A 19,771-nucleotide genomic window follows, 5' to 3' on the forward strand; every position below is an offset into this window, starting at 1 on the left:
CCAGGCACACCAGCTTATTTACTGTAAGCAACATCTGTGAAATCCCATCAGCCCCTGCACTGTTGTAGTACAACTGCAGCCCAGTCTGTCGTCACTCCGTCTGAGTTCTTGTGTTTTTATGCTGCTGTATTTGCACTTTTATTTTGACCTTGAATCTGTGTACACCCTCGGCTGCTCCTCCGCTGCCTGCTCAATCGTAGGGCTGCAACTAACGATTGTTCTCATTAGTGATTAATCTGCCCAATACTTTCTCGATAAGTCGATTCATTGTTTTGTCCAAAAATGGATTAACAGTGAAAAATATTGAAACATGCCCTCTGTATTTTCTCAGAGCTCAAGGTGATGTCTTCAATTTGTGTGTCCAAAAATCCAAAATATTCACTTTATTATCATGTATGACAAAGAAATGCATCAGCTTTTAACATTTCAAGAGATTTTTTTCCCTAAATCAGGAAAAGTTACTCAAATGATTGATTCTCTGTCGATCATCTAATGTATTAATCGACTGATCATTGCAGCTCTGCTTGCTCTTTTTCTGTCTTTTTGCATGATAAAACACCCCATTGTGTGAAAACTCGGGATAACAAACACATTCTGCCATTGTGTCAGCGTGAGCTTTGCTATTTTTTCCTTTCCATCTGCACTTTTGTTCTGTGTGTGTGTGTGTTATGCATTATTGTTTTTATTGGGTTAACATCGGTCTGTTTCTATGCGTCCCTCTTTGCACATCCTGTCTCTCTTGCTGCGTCTCTCCAGGCTGGTTCATGCAGTCCAAACCACAACCTGATATGTTTTGGGGAAATAGGCTGAAATCAGATTTGTGTTTCTGCACATTGTAGCTGCTAGATTTTTAATGTCGGCCTGTAGACGCAGGAACTTTTGTGTGCCCAGAGGTCATCGCAGCATAATAGTGTTGTAAAAAGTCCACTGTAATGTCCAAAGGAAGCTCTGTCGTTGTCTCTCTGTGATCTAAATGATCTGGAGCTGCGAGTGTGTGAAATTGCCTGGTGTAGCTGTAACGGGAGCCGACAGCTGTGTTTGTCTTGGAATCGAATGTTTTTTCAGGTTGAGGTTCGGACCTCTGTTGCATGAGAAGAGGCCTGCTATCTTCTTACTCGAACTAACGCACAATCTAGTGTCCAGATGCCTGTACACTAGCACTTTGTAGAGTTAGAAGTAGTTTTAGGTGTGCTTTGTCACGCTTCGTGTATCTTCTGCAAACATTTCACTTTAGCGTACATCTCTGTGTGTGTGACTCCATAAAACTGACATAAGACACGTAATAGTCACTATTGATACACACGTTTTCAGATAGTCAAAATTGTAGATTCAAAATCTTTCTTTCAGAGTCTTGTCATGATGTATACCCAGTGTGTGCCACTGAAACACTCTGGTTATATGTTTTTGTGGGCTTAGGCATATTTGAGGTCATTGCTGCAATCTTTTTTTTGTAGAAGTCCTCCGTGTTTAGCGCTCATTGTCATCCGGAGAGTCTCTAAATCCGTCACTTCTTCATTCTGCAGTCTAGGAGGTTTGGATTAATAATTACACTTCCTGAGGTGAATCCCAATGTACTAAAAAAAGTCACTGAGTTTGGACCTGTGTGTAGATGATGTGATAATGCTGCACTTTGTATAGGAGTGTGTACATAATGATAAATCGTTACATAGATATATATAAGGGAGAGAGTAATGGGCTGTATGCTGCCTGTCTAAAGAGAGCTGTTAACTCTTTTAATGATTTCTTGTAACATAATGTCCTAAAATATTGTCCCCATTAAACTGAAGCTCCTTTAACCGAATGGTTCCACAAACCAGTACTGGATTGTGGGTTTAGTAAAAGCACAGATTTTTGATTGTAGCGGTTGGTTAAAAAACTTGTTATTTCTAAGGGAGGTGACTCCTGATGTGTATTTTTCTTAATTTTTAGTTATGTTCAGATTATTTTTAGGGACAGAGATGATTTGAAATAGCAGCAGCCCAGTTTTTAGAGTGGCGTTGGACATTAATGGTTCCATGTCGGGTTAATCTGCTCATATAATCAACTGCTTTGAAGATCATCATGTTTTATGTCCCCTTAAAGTCCATCACTCTGATGGTTAAACACTGCTCACCAGTGTATCGATTTACTGCCAAAGATGCCTAATTCAAATACAGAGAGCTTGAGATGTAATGGTTATCTGTGAAGGGGCTCCATACGATATTCAGAACATTGTTGCTCACAAAACTAGAATCTATGTGTGGCGGCATTTTGTGTGTGTTTTTATGATTCTGTGTCCCCTTTCTTCTCAAAATTTGGATGTTTTTGTGGGTCCGGCAGAGCTAATCAAGAGTTCTTTTTCCCTCTGCAGCAGTTTGAGGAGTTTGAGTCGAGGAGTTAATGATTAATCTGTTGATCCAGTTAAAGCTAATAAGTTCGATGGAGCTGCTGCTGCAGACTTTTAGCGCCAGCACAGTTAACAGTTATGTTTCACTTTCACACTCTGCTGCTCTGCCTGTGCCCAGAGTGTGCTCTGCGCTCTGAGAATGTGGTTTAATGCATAACCGAACAGTATGCATATTCCGGCAGCGTTTCTGATAATTGGTCCAGCTTCAAAAAATATAGATGTTTTGATCATAGCGGGCCGCCACAACTAAATGAATGTGTGGGAAGTATTTACATCCTGCTGCCTGAGCATGTTAGACCCTGTGAGTGTGTCCAACTGGTTAGCTTAACCTCGCTCTGCTCTGCACTCATGCGGTGGTTATCGCTGATATCAGGATGGCGTTGTTGCAGAATCTTAGCGTCCAGCCTCTCATCCCCTCCAAGCTTAACACCGTTAGCTCTGTCAGGACCGTTGCCGCTGTTAGCACTGTTAACTGCTAACTTTGGCTCGGCCACGTCCATGTTGAGAACCGTGTGCAGACAACCTCTGAATCATAGATACACTCTGAATATCGTACAGGGCTTCTTAAAGTTGTGTTTGAAAAATGATTCACTATTATGGGATCTTTTAAAAACATCACCGTGTGCATAAATATTTGATTATGTACAGGGTCTTTTTTTTCCTACAGAATTCACCAGGATCAATGTTTATTTATAAACAGCTTAAAAAATACTGATGAATTTAATAATCTCTTGTCCTCCGTCAGCACATATAAAACAGCCGCTTGTGAGTTAACTGTGATGTAAGATATCACTTTGTGTTGGTGGAAGTGTTTCAGTTTTAAAAGCGCTGCTGTAAAGTGACAAATCAAATGTTGTGTATGAAGGCATGCCTGTTGTGTCATTTTGTACTCAGGTGTGATCTATTTGGTCCTCTGATGTGTTTGAAATCAGTTTTAAAACCTGCTTCATTTGTTCAGATGCAGCAAATAAATACTATGAGCCGATGTTTTATGGCAGTGATGATTCCCCTCACACTGTTTTCAGCATTAAACTTGACTTTGTAAAAGCAGATGGTTAAAATGCCTACAGTTTTGTTGCTTGAGAGATTTAAATTATCTTGACATTTAAAAAATAACTGGTAAATTAATAAATATAAAATTCTGAAGTGAATGTTTTTGTGTTTTTCTTTGTGTGATGAGATCGTATGATTGTCATTTTGCAGTGTTACAGATCATAACAGGCTTCTCGCAGCTGAGTAAGTTGCTGCCCTCAAGTGTTCCTCGTAAACTCCAACAGACTGTGATCAATAAAAAAATAATAAGGCCACATATATTTCAAACCTCTGTAAACAACAGCATAATGATATGTACAACTGAAAATGTGCACTGTACCTTTTTGTGACATGACTGTCCTAACCCATTGAATTTTGAACAAACTGGCTTGATATCTTATAATTAAAAAAATGGTAAGAAGGCAATGAAAAACTTGGGTCAGAAAGAAATGACCCCAAAAAAGTACAAGAAATACTCATAAAATTTAGCAACAAAAAAAGAGAAAATAAGAGAAAGAAAGAAAGAAAGAAAGAAAAGAAAACACAAAGAAAAAAGTAAAAACAAAAGCAATCAAGGCAACCTAGGAAAAATGCACTTAAAAATTTTAAATATTTGTAAATATATAATTTTTTTAAAATGATATTTTTTGGACATTATAGCTCTTTTAGATAATTAAAATAATTTTCTGACCACAACTTTCTTGCAAAATATGGAACACTTCTTGTTGCTTATTGCTCTTTTTCCTATATTTTCAAGGTTTATATACTTGTAAAGGCGCCTGGAAACAACACAAGAAAAGTGATGTCGCTCCAGGTTTTAAAGGGTTAAATTAAACGCGGTTGATGAGAAGAATTGAACAAACAGGCTGAGGTGACCTGCGTGTACAGCAGGTGGCGACATGCACCTCGCGGTTTGCAGTGCGCCAGTAATCTGAGAGAAGAAGAAGAAGAGGAGTCACATGGAGACATCATGGACGCTTTTGAGTTTGTTGTAAATTATTATTATAGTTTTAGTGGTCTCATCGGCTAAATAGTAAACAATTGTGGATACATTTTTTAATTTTTCTTCTTCGTTGTGGAGAAAAACAGGAAACTGTTCAGAGGACACAGCTGACAGATCAGTGCGGTTGTTTGACCGCAGCAGCTCTGTGAGTGTGTTCAGGTGTGTGTTTACGTGTGTGAGTGTGTGTGAGTGTGTAGCTGCTCACAGTGTGCAGGCTGCATCATGTTTGTGTTGGTGGAGATGGTGGACACAGTCAGGATTCCTCCCTGGAGCTTCGAGAGGCAACTCAACGAGGCCATAGCCGAGGAGCTCAACAAGAAGCTGGCCAACAAGGTGAGTGAGAGCCCCGTTAATGATGAAAATCCTGCTTTCTCTCACAACCACAGAAAGCAGGATTTTTACCAACAAATACTGTGTTACCAACAAAATTAAAGAATTATCCTTTAAAATTGCACATTTAATTTATCCCGTCAACCAGGTAATCGCTTAATTTAGAGATAAAATGTGGAGAAAATGGTCTCTTTTGAAATAATGGCATGGAAAGTATTGGTTATTTATTTTATGCATTTGTGTTAAATTAATTTGGATGGAAATAGAACTTTTTCTTTTTTTTAAAAAAACGGACTAGTTTAAGAGTTCAACTGGAAGAAGACTTATTTTTGTATGATTAACATGTAAGTCATAGAAAAAATATTTTGGTTGTTTTTATTGTTTTTTATGGGAAATGTTAATTCATAAATGTAAATGGACTCAAAAGAAATCTAAAATGCAAGAATTTAAAATAGAACATTATATATATATGTATTTATTCATTTGATTTTGTATTTGTGGAATTTCTTTGTGCATTATCACAAATTTTATCTGTTTAACATTTGCAAAATATTCCTGTGAGTTTACTTTTTGTTGTGTTTGTTGAAGATGTTTTATATTGACACATTTACATATGCGTTGTCAGTCTGTTCACACAAATAATATTGGGACAAATCTTTCTCCGTAGGTGGTCTATAATGTTGGTCTGTGCGTCTGCTTGTATGACATCACAAAGCTGGAGGATTCGTATATATTTCCAGGAGACGGAGCCTCACACACCAAAGGTATGATGATGCTTCCTTGGTTCCTCCCGCACTTGCATCATGCATCATGTTCTGTGCGTTTTTTAAAAAGAAAACTCTCATTATTGAGTTTTCAAAATATACAATTGTACAAAATAATATACAAAATCAGCATGTAAAAAGACCCTGTTAGGCTACTGCTGTCAGAAATAAAATAAAGCGTTGATAGCAATGCTAAAAAATAAGATTACACAAGCAATGCACAACTGAATAAGTAAATACACAAAAATACATTCTCAGAAATTACATAACTATATATATGGTATATAAAGAAAAAAGAAGGAAAAGAATCCCAAAACGATGCCTGCTGCTCTACACTCCCACACACCCATTTGACAAGCCTAAAACATATTTCCCTACGATTTATTCCATGTTCTGTGTTTTTACTGCCTCATTTCATTTTAGAAGTTTTGCCAAATTTAATTTGTTTATGATAAATTTGGTCTCACAGTTTTGTTTTACTGCTCCTGAAGGACTCACTGATAGAGCTGAAAATGCTGCTGCTGTTTTTATATCCAATAATAAAACGCGTTCTCAGGCTTGCAGAGCGTCAGAGGTTGATGTCAGGCGTCATCGTTATTACCAGCGTTAGTTCTCAGATCTTAAGTTATGATTAAACATCCCTCTTTGTCCATCAGTCCATTTCAGGTACGTCGTTTTTCACCCTTTCCTCGATGAGATCCTGCTCGGCAAGATCAAGTACTGCAGTCAAGAAGGAGTTCATGGTAACTTCAGTCTTTCCATCTCAGCATGTTTCATTCAGTCTCCAGAAATGTTCAAACTGATGTTTTCTCAAACATTAGATTGAGATTTTTACAGTTATTTGGCCCTCACACCTCTGGTGTTAAAGCAGCTGCCCTTCAGCTGCTTTCTAAACCCCATATGACCTTTTTATTGTATTGTATTATATTATTTCATTTAATTTTGCTTTATTTTATTTGATTCACATGTAGCGATGTAAAGACTGACGCTGTCACCGCTCTGTTTCTCAGTGACGATGGGCTTCTTCGATGACATTCTCATTCCTCCGGAGTCACTTCAACAGCCGGCAAAATTGTATCCTGACTGAAAATATTCTATAAATGGAGTAAAGTGATTTAATCTCAGGTAGTTTTGCAGTGAACTTGCTATTTTAGATGCTGATCTAAACTGTAGTTTAACCCTTAGGTTAATATTAGCTTTGATATGACACACCTGTGTTGAGCTGTACACAGTCTGCACTCCTCAGAATCAAGATTTAACAATATAAGACATTTGAATATTTTCTACTGTCATTGAGATTTTTTTAACTAACATCAGTCCTAATCATAGATATAATAGAAGAATAATTTTCAATATACTACATGAAGTATATATATATTTTTTGGGTTTTGCAGCCTAGGATATGTCAATGATTAGCAACAAAATTATTTTTTGCGCATAATTATTATTTATTATTAAGTATTTGCAGCTCCTTAGCTGCTGCTTCAGTGATGAAGCCGAGCAAGTTTGGCTTTGGGAATACGAGACGGACGAGGGGGCCCACGACCTCTACATGGACCAAGGAGAGGAGATCCGTTTTCGGGTGACGGATGAAATCTTTGTGGACACGTCGCCAACGGGTCCGGCCACTGCGACGGAAGAGACGCCGGCACAACCTGGACAGTCGACGGCGCCGCCAGCAGAGGAGACGGTGGAGAAGAAAGAGGCCCCGTACACTCTGATTGTAAGTGAATGTAAATTTCAAATGCTGGTGTGACTGGGTCCTGTGTCCTTTCACAAGTAATTAAATCTTCGAAACCTGAGCAAATTGGTTTGATTTATTTTAAAATTGAAAGAGCCTTAAAAAAAAATTTTAAAAAATTTTTAAAGGCCTGGGGGGAGGGGGGGTTCCAGAAAACTATATTTGTATTATAATAATTGTCTATTTAAAAATAATTTTAGGGGATTATTGTAATTTTTAAGCTTTTTCAGGTCATTTTTATTTATTTATATATGTAAGTTTAATTTTTTTTTGTTCATGCGCTTTTGTTTTTTCATTTTGCTAACTTTCAGGAAATTTTCCTGCACTTGCACTTTTCTTGGTACAGTTCTTCAGTTGCTCGTTTCCTTTCTTTCCATGTTTTTGAAATAATCAAGCCAATTATATGCAAGTTTCGAAGGTTGTAAAACTAACAATTCTGAGAATAAGACTAATTAACCAAAATGACTGAAACCACCTGTGTGGGTTAACCTTGGGCTGTAACTGTGTCCAAAAAGTTAAAAAAACATCTTGATGTCCACTCTGACCCGTTGTGATGTTGTTTCAGGGGACCATCTGTGACCCGGGGCTGGGGCTGCTGTCGTGGTGGAACAGTTAGCACTGCAGAGGAGGACGAGGACATTTGGCGGTTAGAAACGGATCAGCCATCGAGACGAAGGACGGCTGGCTGGAGACACAGAAACCAGGTGATTGGACGCAGAAGTAAAGACTAAAAGTCGAGCTGCTCTCTGAGCCAAGACGCTGTCGGTGTCAAGTGACCGATGATGAGTCACACTCAGACTGTGTTGTAAATATTGCCCTTAAATTACCAGCTTCATGTTTACATGTGACATCGACCACATATTTAACAGAATCATTCAGTGGACTTTTATGTTCATTCGGTATTATTCATGTTTTGACCTCCAGTTCAAAAGAAAGTAATAATTAAGTCGTTGATTATTTAAATTCATTTAAAATCATGTCATCACTACTGTAGTATCATAGTTGGACACACACAGGTCCCAAAATCTGATCTAAACACCTCAAAGTTGCTTCTGCTGCAAAACTTTGGTGCCTAATGTTGCTATATTTTAACTCTTGAGTTAAAGGTGAGAGCAATAAAGCTGAGTGTCATTTCTGTTGATAGAAAGTAGCGACACAGGATCATTTTATGAGGCATTTGTATCATCAAAATCCAAACAAAGTAACATGCAATAATAAAAAAATACCTTTTCAGTAGGATTAAAAGTTTTCAAGCATAAAATATCTCCTTTAATTTAATATGTTACCTCTCCTCTGAGTTTTTTTGTGCACACATCCTCAGTTTATTTAACATCCGTGTGACATTTGGTATTTCCAGTTTTGTCTCTCAGTAAAAAGGTATCATCAGCGTGAGTGGTTGTGATTTGTCATTTTGTGTGATTATAGGAAGTATATCAAAATGGATTAGTGGGCGGCCTCTAAATCCTCCAGTCTGAAGGGCAGTGAAGGCCACAGTCCTGCTTGTTTACATCACATCTGCTCGCTGCACTCTTAAAGGCACAGTCCACCCTAAAATCAAAAATACATATACTGCCACTTACTGCTTACCTGTAGAGTTATTTATCACTCTAGATAGTTTTGGTGTGATCTGCAGGGTGTTGGAGATATCAGCCGTTTATTCATCATTTGGTGTTTTAATGGACAATAAAAAGAGGAATCGCTAAAATAATGTACAAATTAAACATTACTCCAGTTATGTATAGTTTAATAAATGCATTTACAGCTACATTTATGAATGTGTATTTTAATTGTACAATGAGTTATTCATTAATTAAAAGCTTTATGAAATAACTGACACTTGTGGTCATTCATACTCAGATATCTCCAACACTCTGCAACTCTCACCAAATCAATCCAGGCTGATAAACAGCACAGCAGGAAAGAGGAAAATATGTATTTTGGATTTTGGGGTAAACTGTCCCTTTAATGTTGGTTAGTGTTTGCTCAGCAGCTCACAGGCAGACTTGTGTTTTTAGAAATGCAGTGGGCTGCGTTTCATGTGACAACTGTATGGCCAGAACACGTTTGTCTCAGTTGTGAAACTAGGTCAGACTCTATAGAGTTTTTATTGACAAAAATAGATTGTTTGCATGTGACTGTCCTGCAGAAACCGCGCCTACACAAACGAGGAAATAATTGACTGTAGATTTATTACTGCAGATTCAGTGGAGTGCTCTCTGAGCTCATTTTAGGCATTTAACCCTTTAACATCCTGCTCTGCTGTTTGGTAGAGCACATTTTGAATCACCATATCTTTATTAAAAATATACATATACATTTGGTGAAACAATTTTCAAAGTATGATTTTTTTATTGTTTAAAGCCACACTTTCTTTTGATAAGGATAATGATTTAATAAATTTACATTTTTTAATGAAATAAAAAAGGATGAATACTCACTGTTGTTAATACCGTATATTATTTTTTACGGTGAAATCATCAGTATGATTTTTTCACCATTTCTGAGATGTTTTCAAAGGACTGTAATAACTATCTAGAATACATGTGTGCAAATAATACTGATACTGGTATTACTGTTAATTCCAAATGTATATGTATGTTGGCATACTAACATATTTCTTTCTTTGCTGACTTTTTAATTGGTTTTATGAATGCACTTAATGGTGAATAAGGGTGTTTGAAACGATAACAAAAAAACAAAACTATAGGGTCTTAAAAACAAAACAAAACTGACTTTTGTTATAGTCCCAAGGAAGTGAAAGTAGTTTCTGGTGTTTTTAGCTGACATATGTTTATGTGATGACAGATAAACTTGAAAAATCTAAAATTTGTTACATTAATGGAGTCCAGTGTCCCACACAGTACATCCATCATTTTTTAAATAAAAGCAAAAAAAAAAAAAAAAAGAAATCTTAAATAAAAAAATAAAAAACATTATTTTTTGTTATTATAGCCCCATGGAAATGAACATTTAAAAGAAAAATATATTGTTTTTTTCTTAGTGAGGACTGTTAAGGTTTCTGGTGATTTTTTACTGACACATGTGTATGCGATGACAGATAAACTTGAAAAATGTAAAAACACATTAATGGAGCCCAGTCTGCCCAAAAAGTAAAATAGAAACAATACGGTCTTAAAAAAAGAAAACACTGTTTTTTGTTATTATAGCCCCATGGAAATTAAAATTTAGTTATTTTTTTAGTGAGGACTGTAAAGGCTTCTGGTGGTTTTTACTGACATTGCTATGTGATGACAGATAAACATGAATAATGTAAAATCTATGACATTACTGGATTCCAGTCTGCCACATAATACACCATTATAATAAAAAAAAGCACGAGGACATCCGAAATAAAAACTGCAATACCGTAAGCAACATAAAATCATGGCAAAGACAAAGAACACCTCACAACACTGAGCCCACTGTTCCCCATCCGATTACACACATGACGAGGAATGAGGAGTCATTTTCTGCGCGCGCGCACGCACACACACACGCTTGCGCGCACAGTCGCATCACGCCATCGGAATCACCGCCAGCTGCGCAGACTCAGCAGCCCCTCGCGTCGTCACATCAGGGTTTTCCGTCGCTCTGCACGGATTTAGTCGACTTATTTATTTAATAAGTCGTTATATAATACACTCCGAGTTAAGACACTCACACTGATCGTCCTCGAGCCACCAGCGCACCCGATGCAGTAAGTAACATTTTTGTGTTTGTGTGCGTTTTGGAGTCGCTGCGGGGGGGAGTGTGTCACTGTGGCTTTGTTTTGGGGGATCGGGGCGATGTATTCTTTGCATGCTTGACAGAAAAGCGGCTAAAAAAGGGGACAGATTTTCTCATATATTTTGCATTTATCTGTGATTGCATAGAGGACTCATCGGTGTAATATTTCCACCATAATCGACCGCCTGCTGCTCTCACCGAACGGACCTCTCACCCTGCTTTTGTGCAAGTTACATCGCATTGATTGCTTCTTCCGCCTTTCACACATTTTTTGAGAAATTGCAGATACTGGTGCTCTAAATGAAACTGCTAACATAAAACAAGGCGGGAAGCAAAGTTGAAAAATATGCGATTTTAAAGAAGATTCTCAGAGTAAAGTGTGTGCGTTAAATTCTTGGAACTCCGCGCACACACACACACACACACACACACACGCACGCAGTTCATAGACACATTGGCTTTCATAATCATCATGGGACAGGAAAGAGATTTGTGTCTGACCCGGACCAGAGGAGCCGTGACCCTCTTAATTCTGTTGCTTCATTTATGCACATCCAGATGTTCTCCTGCTGCTCGTGTCTGTTTCTGAGTGTTTGTTCTCAATGTTTGGCTCCATCCAGCTTTTCATTATTTAAAAAAATATAAAAAAAAAAATATAATAATAATAATAATCATAATGTGAATTGTATTTTACTTTTGTCTATGCGTTTTAGCACTATAATAATATGCCTGTAGTACTCCTGTTGTATGTAATTGATCATTTGGGAATGGGGGCGCGCTGACGTCACGAACGCACCACTGGAGGCGTCTTCTGCAGCTGTTATGACGCGCTTCAGCTCTGCCTTCATCATCAGAGGAGTGGGCGTTAAAAACATGTAGGCTGCATATATGAAGGGACACGGTGTATGTCAGCGTTAATGGTGTTTCTGAGGTGAAGTCACCCTTGACTGCTGACAGGAGATCAGTTATTTATCAGGTGCAGGGCATCTGTGCAATAATGTTTGCATGTATATATAAGCCTATAACCCTATAGTGTGTGGCCTATATGCAGAGGCTGTTACATCACCGTTGTTTACTTTAGTGCCCTAAGATAAATTTCTTTTAAGGGGGACAACAAAGGTTAATCTTATTTTATGTTATATCTCTTTTCATCTTAATTTATCTCCTAACCTTGAAATATCACTGTGGAGAGAAATCAGATTACGAGGTATTAAAAGGCAAGGTCACCTGACTGAACAGGCTATATTGTGGATTTTAGCATTAGTGAATGATGAACATGTACATTTAGATGAATAATGTAATAACTGCAACAATCTGAAAATGTGAATTAAAACTGAATTTAGGTTTTCTAATTTTTCCACAATTGAAAATACAAAAAAAATGAGAAAAATAACAGTGCAGGGGGAGGCAAAACACTGAGTAGGCTTATTTGAAGCCTCCACCCAAGAACAGGTTAAAATTTGTTATAAGAAACACAAAAGCTAATACACAGAAATCAAAATGACAAATCAAAAGTGATGGCAAAACTAACTACATTAAAATAAATTAAAAATAGAAACTGTGAATGTGTAATGTAATGTGTTTGGATAATATCAAATAATCACCCTTCTCATCAATCTTCTCAGGTTTCAGAGGGTTAAATGCTTGTGAGAGGCATCTGAATGCAGCACAAGAATTTTGATGTTGAGCCAGGTGTTAAAGGGTTAAACTTGTCCCTAGCTTCAAAGTTCTCCAACTTTAGGATATGTAATACTACATCACTGGAGTCATTTATTATAAGAAGTGATTTGATTTAAATAACTTGAGTCTTGACTGAGAAGTTGTCACCTCAGTATCTGTTTTCCTGTTAGCAGGAATTTGTCTGTAATATACATCTTTTATATAATATAATTCACATATAATGCTAGGACAGCAGGTTTCTAGACACAATGAAAGAACACAGGGCATTTTCCCCTCACAGGTCCCGTCTTTATTGTTGTTTCTGACTTGAAAAGGCTTATTCTTGGCTCGATGACCCCTCCCATCCTTCCTTTCCTCCATCAGATCTAAAGCCACATGACAACTCTCTCATCTTCCTCTCCTCTCTCCCTGTGCTCTCTCTCTTCACAGCCTGTCCTCCTGACAGACTTGAAGTGACAACGCTGACCTGGATAACCGCTGAGCCTGAGTCCCCCACTGAGGCAGGCCTCTGCGAGCAGACGGACTCACAGAGACACCAGCGGACAGACGACAGTGTCAGCAGCTCATCAGCAGCCTGCGGCTCCAGGAGCAGCAGCAGCAACAGCAGCGTCCAACACTACATCCTCCTCATCCTCCTCATCCTCCTCATCTTTGTCGCTTCTGACATGGCAGACCCCAGCCTCACGTCGCCCTCCAGGACCTCGCTGCGCTCCCCCAATACCTCTCTCACCCTCTCCTTCCCCTTCCTGAGGGAGGGGAGCCGCGTATGGGAGGAAGGAAAGGAGCCGCCGCTGCCACGGAATTTGCCCAGCCCGCTGCCAACCAAACGTAACCGCACCTACTCAGCGTGAGTATCATCACTTTATTTACGAGTGTGCAGTAGAAAAAATTTACTTAACCCTTTAAAATCTAAGCAAACTGGGGAAAATGCAATAAGCAACTTAACAAATGGCCCAAAAATTAGCATGATATTTGTAAAAATTTAAATTTACATTTAAATTAAGCACTTTGACATGGAAGGGAGTATTTTTTAAATTGTGGTACTTTTACTAACATAGATGATCTGAATATTTTCATCACAACTTGTCATTAACCAAACTGAACTGATAACTGATTAATCATTTGTCATTTTTAATGCATTAAGAAAACACTGATTTCAGCTGCACTGACGTCAAAGCTGCTTGTTTTTTAATATAAATCTGGCACATTGCTGTATCATGGCTGGTTTGCGGATTGTGATTTGTACTGAAGAAAGGTTAAATACTGTTTACACAGATTAGCATTACGCAGATCAGTGTTTTTGTCTCTGCTGCTGTTATGTTGCGACACTATGAGGTCGTGTGTGGGAGTGATTCTTCCGTCTGACCTCCTTTATGAATCCTCCTCTCTGTCTTCACACTTCTCCCTTTGTGTGTGGGCTTTAAACATGAATTGTCTCACATAAAAGAAAAACTAAATTCTTCTAAATCTGCTCACAGTTGGTCATACTTAGCTGAGTAATTTTATGCTTAATGTAAGAACTTTATTGTTTGTCTCTCTGCAGTACGGTACGTGCTCAAGCAGGTCCGACATTTAAAGGTGTGTGTAAGAACTTCTCCAGGTCACAAGGTCATGGCTTCATCCGACCCTCCCACGGCGGCGACGACATCTTTGTCCACATCTCAGAGTGAGTGGAAATAACACTGAACACACTGTTTAAGGACAGCATCATACAGATTTCACAACTGTCTCAGACAAACACATCGTGCATTTGCTGAATTACAAACAGCAACACAAAGTTACTGCAAACCTGCAGCAACAACTCACAGCACTGTAAGAACTCAGCAAACAACACTGTTTACGTTTGTGCTATTTTCAAAAGGAAAGCTATTTTTTCCAACCCTCTTAGGACTCTGCGGCACCTGCAGTAAGTGGACAGAGAGTACTGCAATCCGTGAACAGGATGCCAAATGTTACTACAGCCTCAGCAATTTGTGAAATTTCTCCCAACAGCTGCATTGTGGGTCTGAGAGTCCAACATTGGTCTTGGCTCAAATTTCCTCATTATCAAGCTTCTGCAGATGTCTGTAGTTACAATTTGTGTGAGTGTGTATGACCACACTCTGTGGAGTGAACTGTGACTTTAAAATGTTATTCTAACATTTTAAGTCAGTGGTTCCTCTGATTTGGATGCAGTGTAGCCTAACTGCGCAGGGCTATTAGCAGATTTACGGGACACAAGTGTCATTTTGAGATTTCCTTCCAATTTCTGATGCTAAAATTGTGAAGTTTGGAGGAAGTTTAAATAGATGATGGAGAGGAAAATAAATGAGATCTCATGAGTCTTAAGTCACTACTAGTGGATTAAAGCTACAGTTGGTAACTTTTATAAAAATAAGTAATTTTTGCTGAAACTGTCATTATTCTGAAAGGGCTACATGGCACAGTTTGTGAAAAATATCATGTCCGTCCTCCTCTTCCTACTGCTTTGCATGGCAAAAACAACTAATCAGAGTGGAGGAGTCTCTAACACAGCTATCAGTCATATCAGGCACTTGTTGTAAACTGCATTCATACTGTCAAACTAGGCAGTGCCGATCAAATATGACTCAAGATTTTGTTACTTCGTTGTTTATTTATCTCCTCAAGTGTTTTCAGAAACATATTTTTGTGTACTGTTTGGCTGTAAACCTAGAAAGTTGCTCTGGCTGGTGTCCGGTGCCTGATACTCCAGTCAGCTATATTTAACCACAGAGTCATGAAAGTTTCACAAATCTGGGATTACCATTTTAGCCATGACAAATTTTTGGAGCCTTAGAGTGAAAAAAAAGCAAACAAAAACAATGTTGAAACTGTTCCTTGGGCTGTTTCTTGATTTGTGAGGCACTTCCTGTGTTAACATTTTTGTGTGTAGCCTTCTGTTCATCTAAGAAAGTATGAAGCAAAACTGCTCATTCACTTCATTGCCCTACTTTTTTTTCAGCATCGACGGGGAGTACGTCCCAGTGGAGGGCGACGAGGTCACGTACAAAGTGAGCCGGGTCCCGCCCAAGAACCTGAAGGTGCAGGCGGTGGAGGTAAAGATCACACATCTCAACCCAGGGACGAAACACGAGACCTGGTCTGGTCAGATCATCAGCTCGTAGGCCTGAACTCCAGGGGCCTGGTGGGTCTTGATGGGCAGGGCTGGGTGGGGGATGGTTGATGTTGTGGGACTAATAATTCAGTGCTCAAATCCTCTTTGAAAAGCATGTTTTACCTGCACAGCAAAGTGTCCAGAGTTAATAATAATTAATGTGTAGTTAATGTCCACTTCGAGCTGTCTGCTACACTGATGGATTTGCTGTGTACGTAAAACAGACCATTTATTCACTGTTTGGAAGAAAAATGTCTTTATTTAAATTTTTTCCATGGTAGCAGTAACTTAAGTCAGATTTGAGATTGGTGGGTAAAGTGATCAGTGGGGGATCAAACTTTTAAATCAGAGAGACCCTTGTGGACCTCGTTTTTCAGAGAGATCAGCTGTGTAAAGTAAACACTGGGAAAACTGCAAACACAACTGTGGTGCATGTCTGCAAACTGAGGCATGACAGCTGAGGGTATGTGCAAGGAAGAGAGTGATGTCAGACAAAAGGCTGAATTGAGTTTTACTTCCCTTCTTTGCAGCTGTTATGCACTTGTTTACTTCACCAAAGTTTCCAGGATCACATGCTGGGTGCAAGTGTGGGTCAGTCAGATGACTTTTTTCTTACAGCCTACACTGTTTTTACATCAAGCGCAGACTATGGTAAGATGAGGAGAAACTCTGAGTTTAAATACAGAGATAATGGACGTAAGAGCAAGTAGGTGAAGAGATTTAATGGAGCAGTGTGGAGGACTTAGGGGGATAAATTGGCAGAAAGGAAATAAAAAAATAACTGTTTTCTTTAATGTATAATCACCTGAAAATAAGAATGTGTCGTGCTTTTGTCACCTTAGACTGAGTCGTTAAAATCTACATGGGGAGCAGGTCTTTGTCCATGATTCTACAGAAGCCCAGAAGTTGTAGTAGTTAGCAGCCCCCCGTGACGAAATGAATTGCGTGAAAAAAACAAACAAAAAATAAATGTGAAACTGCTTTATTCAGTTTTTCTATTGGTTTAAATAATTTTATCTATTTGTTTTAGAGAGAGAGAGGCCTCTGCAGATAATTCGGCTCCTGATAAAAACTGCCTGAACGTCTGGACTTGAATTTATTGAAGAAAATAGGTGAACACACATCAGCAGGGGCTGGGTTAGCAGGCCGTCAGAGCAGATTTCAGGAACAAAATGTAATAAAACTCCAGACTCAAATTGGTCAAATATGTATACATTTGTTTATATTTTGCACTTGATTTTTAAGTTATTTTGATAAAGTAGACTTTAGGCTTCTTATTAGGACTGTCAGTACAGTAAAGTAAAAAAAAAAGGAAGTGAGGCCCAAAAAACTAAACCCTTAAATATTTGTCAATATTAAAAACATATCATATGAAGTTACTATCTCACGGATCTCTTTTGGTCTCTTTGTTGGCGATATTTGGTAATTGCAATGTGTTTGTTAACTGACTGCCTTCATTCTGATATGCAGTCAGATCCAGAGCACCGGTTATCCAAATTTAGTAATCTTAAAAGGTTTGTATATGAAACACGGTGAATCAAGACAAAGTTGCTTTGAAAAAACAGCACAATAGTAATATGGATTAACTGATCCTAGATAGTAAAACATAGGAATTTTTAATCTGGATCATTCTGATCTGGAGTGCATTTTATGAATATTTTGGCCGTGGTGCATTTGTTTTGGAGAGGAGGAGGCCTCTGTGGATAATTTAGCTCCTGATAAAAACCTCATGAACAATGAACACTGAAGGGAGTGGGAGTTCATGCTTGGTACATGAGAAAAGTCTCAGCTGGTTGCAATCTGCAATTCTCATCACTAGATGGCACTAAATCAGACACACTGCTCCTTTAAAGTATTGTGTTGTTTTGTGAAAGTAAGTTGAAACGGCAGATTGACTTCAGCAGGATGTCACGTAATCCTCCTTTTTTGGTTTGAGGTTACCAGTTTAGAAACATGAACTTAGCAGAGAAAAAGAGGGGAAGTTTCATTATGAGAGTAAAAGTAAGAAGACGGATAAAAGCATGAAGGAAAACTAAAACAGGCAGATCACGTTAAACCAAGCATGGATATTTCAAAAATATTAAAACATATTTTGCTGTGAAAGGAAAGTGACTGCAAGTATTTTCCTGAAAAGTGCATATCCTCGGTTGTATTGTCTTGTTTGCAGTTATTTATTTTATTTATTTGATGACTGATTCAGATTTGTGTGTCCTCAGATTGCAAGCTCTATATTTTGGGCAATACAGTCAAAAGTTGCACTCAAGAGATTTGAACTTCCACTTTGAAAACTGCCAGAAAAAACAGCTCCAGACAAAAATGTCAGGTCTTTCTCATTTCATCTTCTGTTTTAAAATTTCTGTTTTTTTTCTGGAGCCGGGAATTACTGATAAAAAAAAAGTGTTTGTAAATCTCTTTTCTATTATCAGAAAAAATGTATCTGTGTGTGATTTATTAAGTGTAGTCGGTGTGATGGTGAACATCATAGTTGGTGCCAAAAGAAATCATTGTCACATAAATGTTTGTAGTTCAGATTCAGTTATGTACCGTACTGTATGTCATTTTCTATTATATATCTGTTCCATGGAGTTTCTATGCATCTTGTCTATCTGTCAGTGTCACTGCTTGAATTTGTTCAACATTTAATTTGGTTAATTTCTGTCACATTAAAGGGCACTTTCTTTTGTGGACGAGCCACTGTGGCGGTGATGCCATGATTTCTTCTACTGAGCCTTGAAAGAACATTAAAGCATTTTATGATTCACTTGTCTGATGGAGGTTGTTTCTTCAGTTGTGTGTGGGAGTGAGACTGAAGGAGGAAGAGGAAGAGTGTATGAACTCTGGTCAGCTTGTAGCAAGAAAAGACAACAGCCAGCACATCCTGTCAAAGTTTCCCGGGCCTGATTATCAGACTCCATTGTCATTTTGTTTCACATCATGTTTTTGAGTTATGTGTTAATTAATTTCACTGTATGGCATTTATATTTGGATTTCTTGAAAAAATAAAAGAAAACAAAACTCAGAATGACAATCTGAAATACTTTATTGATCCCCAAGGGGAAGATGTAGCTCATACTGATGCCAAGTTTTGAAAATTATAGAAGTGAGAATAATAAGTAATAAGATAAGAATGAACCCATTAAAACCTGAGATAATTGGCTTGATTTCTTTTGAAAATGTGGGAAAAAGGCACTGACCTGATTTTTTTTTTTTTTAAATTAGTAATAAACAAACAAAATCAAAAAAGTACAAGAAAATTACCTGGAAATTATTGTGTTTTATCCCTTACATGAACTGAGACAGCCTCAGGTAATAATATAACCAAAGAGTAAATCACAAGGCATAAAATCAATAGGGAGAAAGGAAAACAAACAAACAATCAAACAAACAGGCAAAACACAAATAAACAAGTGGCCATTCAGTAACTAGGGCACATAGATATTTACACAGGGCTTCTTCCAATTTACAGTTTTTTGTTATCTTTTAAATACTCTTATTTCATTTAAAAATGAATAAATATGTGAGAGGTCTTGAAAAAACAATGACATTTGTGGACAAAATATTTTGTCAAGATAATTAAATTATTATTATTACCAAATTCGTTTTTTTTTTTAAATTTACCAATTAAAGACGTATAAAATGTGTGAATTATATACAAGGCCTTTCTCAAATTCATTTTTCCAGTTATTCCATAGCTTACATGGTTCAAGCGTATTCACAAAGTCAGTTTTTACAATTAAAAGCACAAACATCAGAAACAAAAGAAAACAAAACAAGTAGCAAAGACAAAACCACGCAGGACAAACTACATACAACTTTTTTTTCTTTCATTACCAATTCGCAAAGTTTACGCCTCCGATCTGACGTAATGACGTCATCACGTCAGGTTAAAGTGGAAAGGTCAGGGTCAGCTCGGGTTGGCTAAAGTTTGATTTGGGAGCGCTTTGCTAGCGGGAGCTAATAAATCGCACGGAGGAGACAAACAGGCAGACAAAGA

The 19,771-nt window shown here is 37.9% G+C and overlaps 2 protein-coding genes across 2 annotated transcripts; both read left to right on the forward strand.

The window, feature by feature from the left end:
* The first annotated feature begins 4,380 nt into the window (after window positions 1-4,380).
* On the forward strand, window positions 4,381-8,648 carry polr3h (polymerase (RNA) III (DNA directed) polypeptide H). The gene is made up of 6 exons (XM_042505400.1): window positions 4,381-4,754; window positions 5,419-5,515; window positions 6,172-6,258; window positions 6,526-6,589; window positions 7,004-7,238; window positions 7,822-8,648. Exons 1-6 carry the CDS (start codon window positions 4,644-4,646, stop codon window positions 7,870-7,872), a joined length of 645 nt encoding a protein of 214 aa, XP_042361334.1. The 5' UTR covers window positions 4,381-4,643; the 3' UTR covers window positions 7,873-8,648.
* Window positions 8,649-10,792: 2,144 nt separating this feature from the next.
* Window positions 10,793-18,538, forward strand: csdc2b (cold shock domain containing C2, RNA binding b). Its single transcript, XM_042505640.1, has 4 exons — window positions 10,793-10,953; window positions 13,092-13,509; window positions 14,206-14,328; window positions 15,625-18,538. Exons 2-4 carry the CDS (start codon window positions 13,328-13,330, stop codon window positions 15,785-15,787), a joined length of 468 nt encoding a protein of 155 aa, XP_042361574.1. The 5' UTR covers window positions 10,793-10,953; window positions 13,092-13,327; the 3' UTR covers window positions 15,788-18,538.
* The last annotated feature ends 1,233 nt before the right edge of the window (window positions 18,539-19,771 follow it).

The sequence above is a fragment of the Plectropomus leopardus genome, chromosome 17, assembly GCF_008729295.1.
Source record: "Plectropomus leopardus isolate mb chromosome 17, YSFRI_Pleo_2.0, whole genome shotgun sequence".
NCBI lineage: Eukaryota > Metazoa > Chordata > Actinopteri > Perciformes > Serranidae > Plectropomus > Plectropomus leopardus.

What these genes read in the sequence shown, in the direction of transcription:
- csdc2b (XM_042505640.1), top strand. Translation starts at nt 13,328, where the DNA reads ATGGCAGACCCCAGCCTCACGTCGCCCTCCAGGACCTCGCTGCGCTCC. An exon ending in CGTAACCGCACCTACTCAGC is followed by an intron (nt 13,510 to 14,205) that starts GTGAGTATCATC and finishes GTCTCTCTGCAG; the next exon opens with TACGGTACGTGCTCAAGCAG. An exon ending in ATCTTTGTCCACATCTCAGA is followed by an intron (nt 14,329 to 15,624) that starts GTGAGTGGAAAT and finishes CTTTTTTTTCAG; the next exon opens with CATCGACGGGGAGTACGTCC.
- polr3h (XM_042505400.1), top strand. Translation starts at nt 4,644, where the DNA reads ATGTTTGTGTTGGTGGAGATGGTGGACACAGTCAGGATTCCTCCCTGG. An exon ending in ACAAGAAGCTGGCCAACAAG is followed by an intron (nt 4,755 to 5,418) that starts GTGAGTGAGAGC and finishes CTTTCTCCGTAG; the next exon opens with GTGGTCTATAATGTTGGTCT. An exon ending in CTTCAACAGCCGGCAAAATT is followed by an intron (nt 6,590 to 7,003) that starts GTATCCTGACTG and finishes CTGCTGCTTCAG; the next exon opens with TGATGAAGCCGAGCAAGTTT.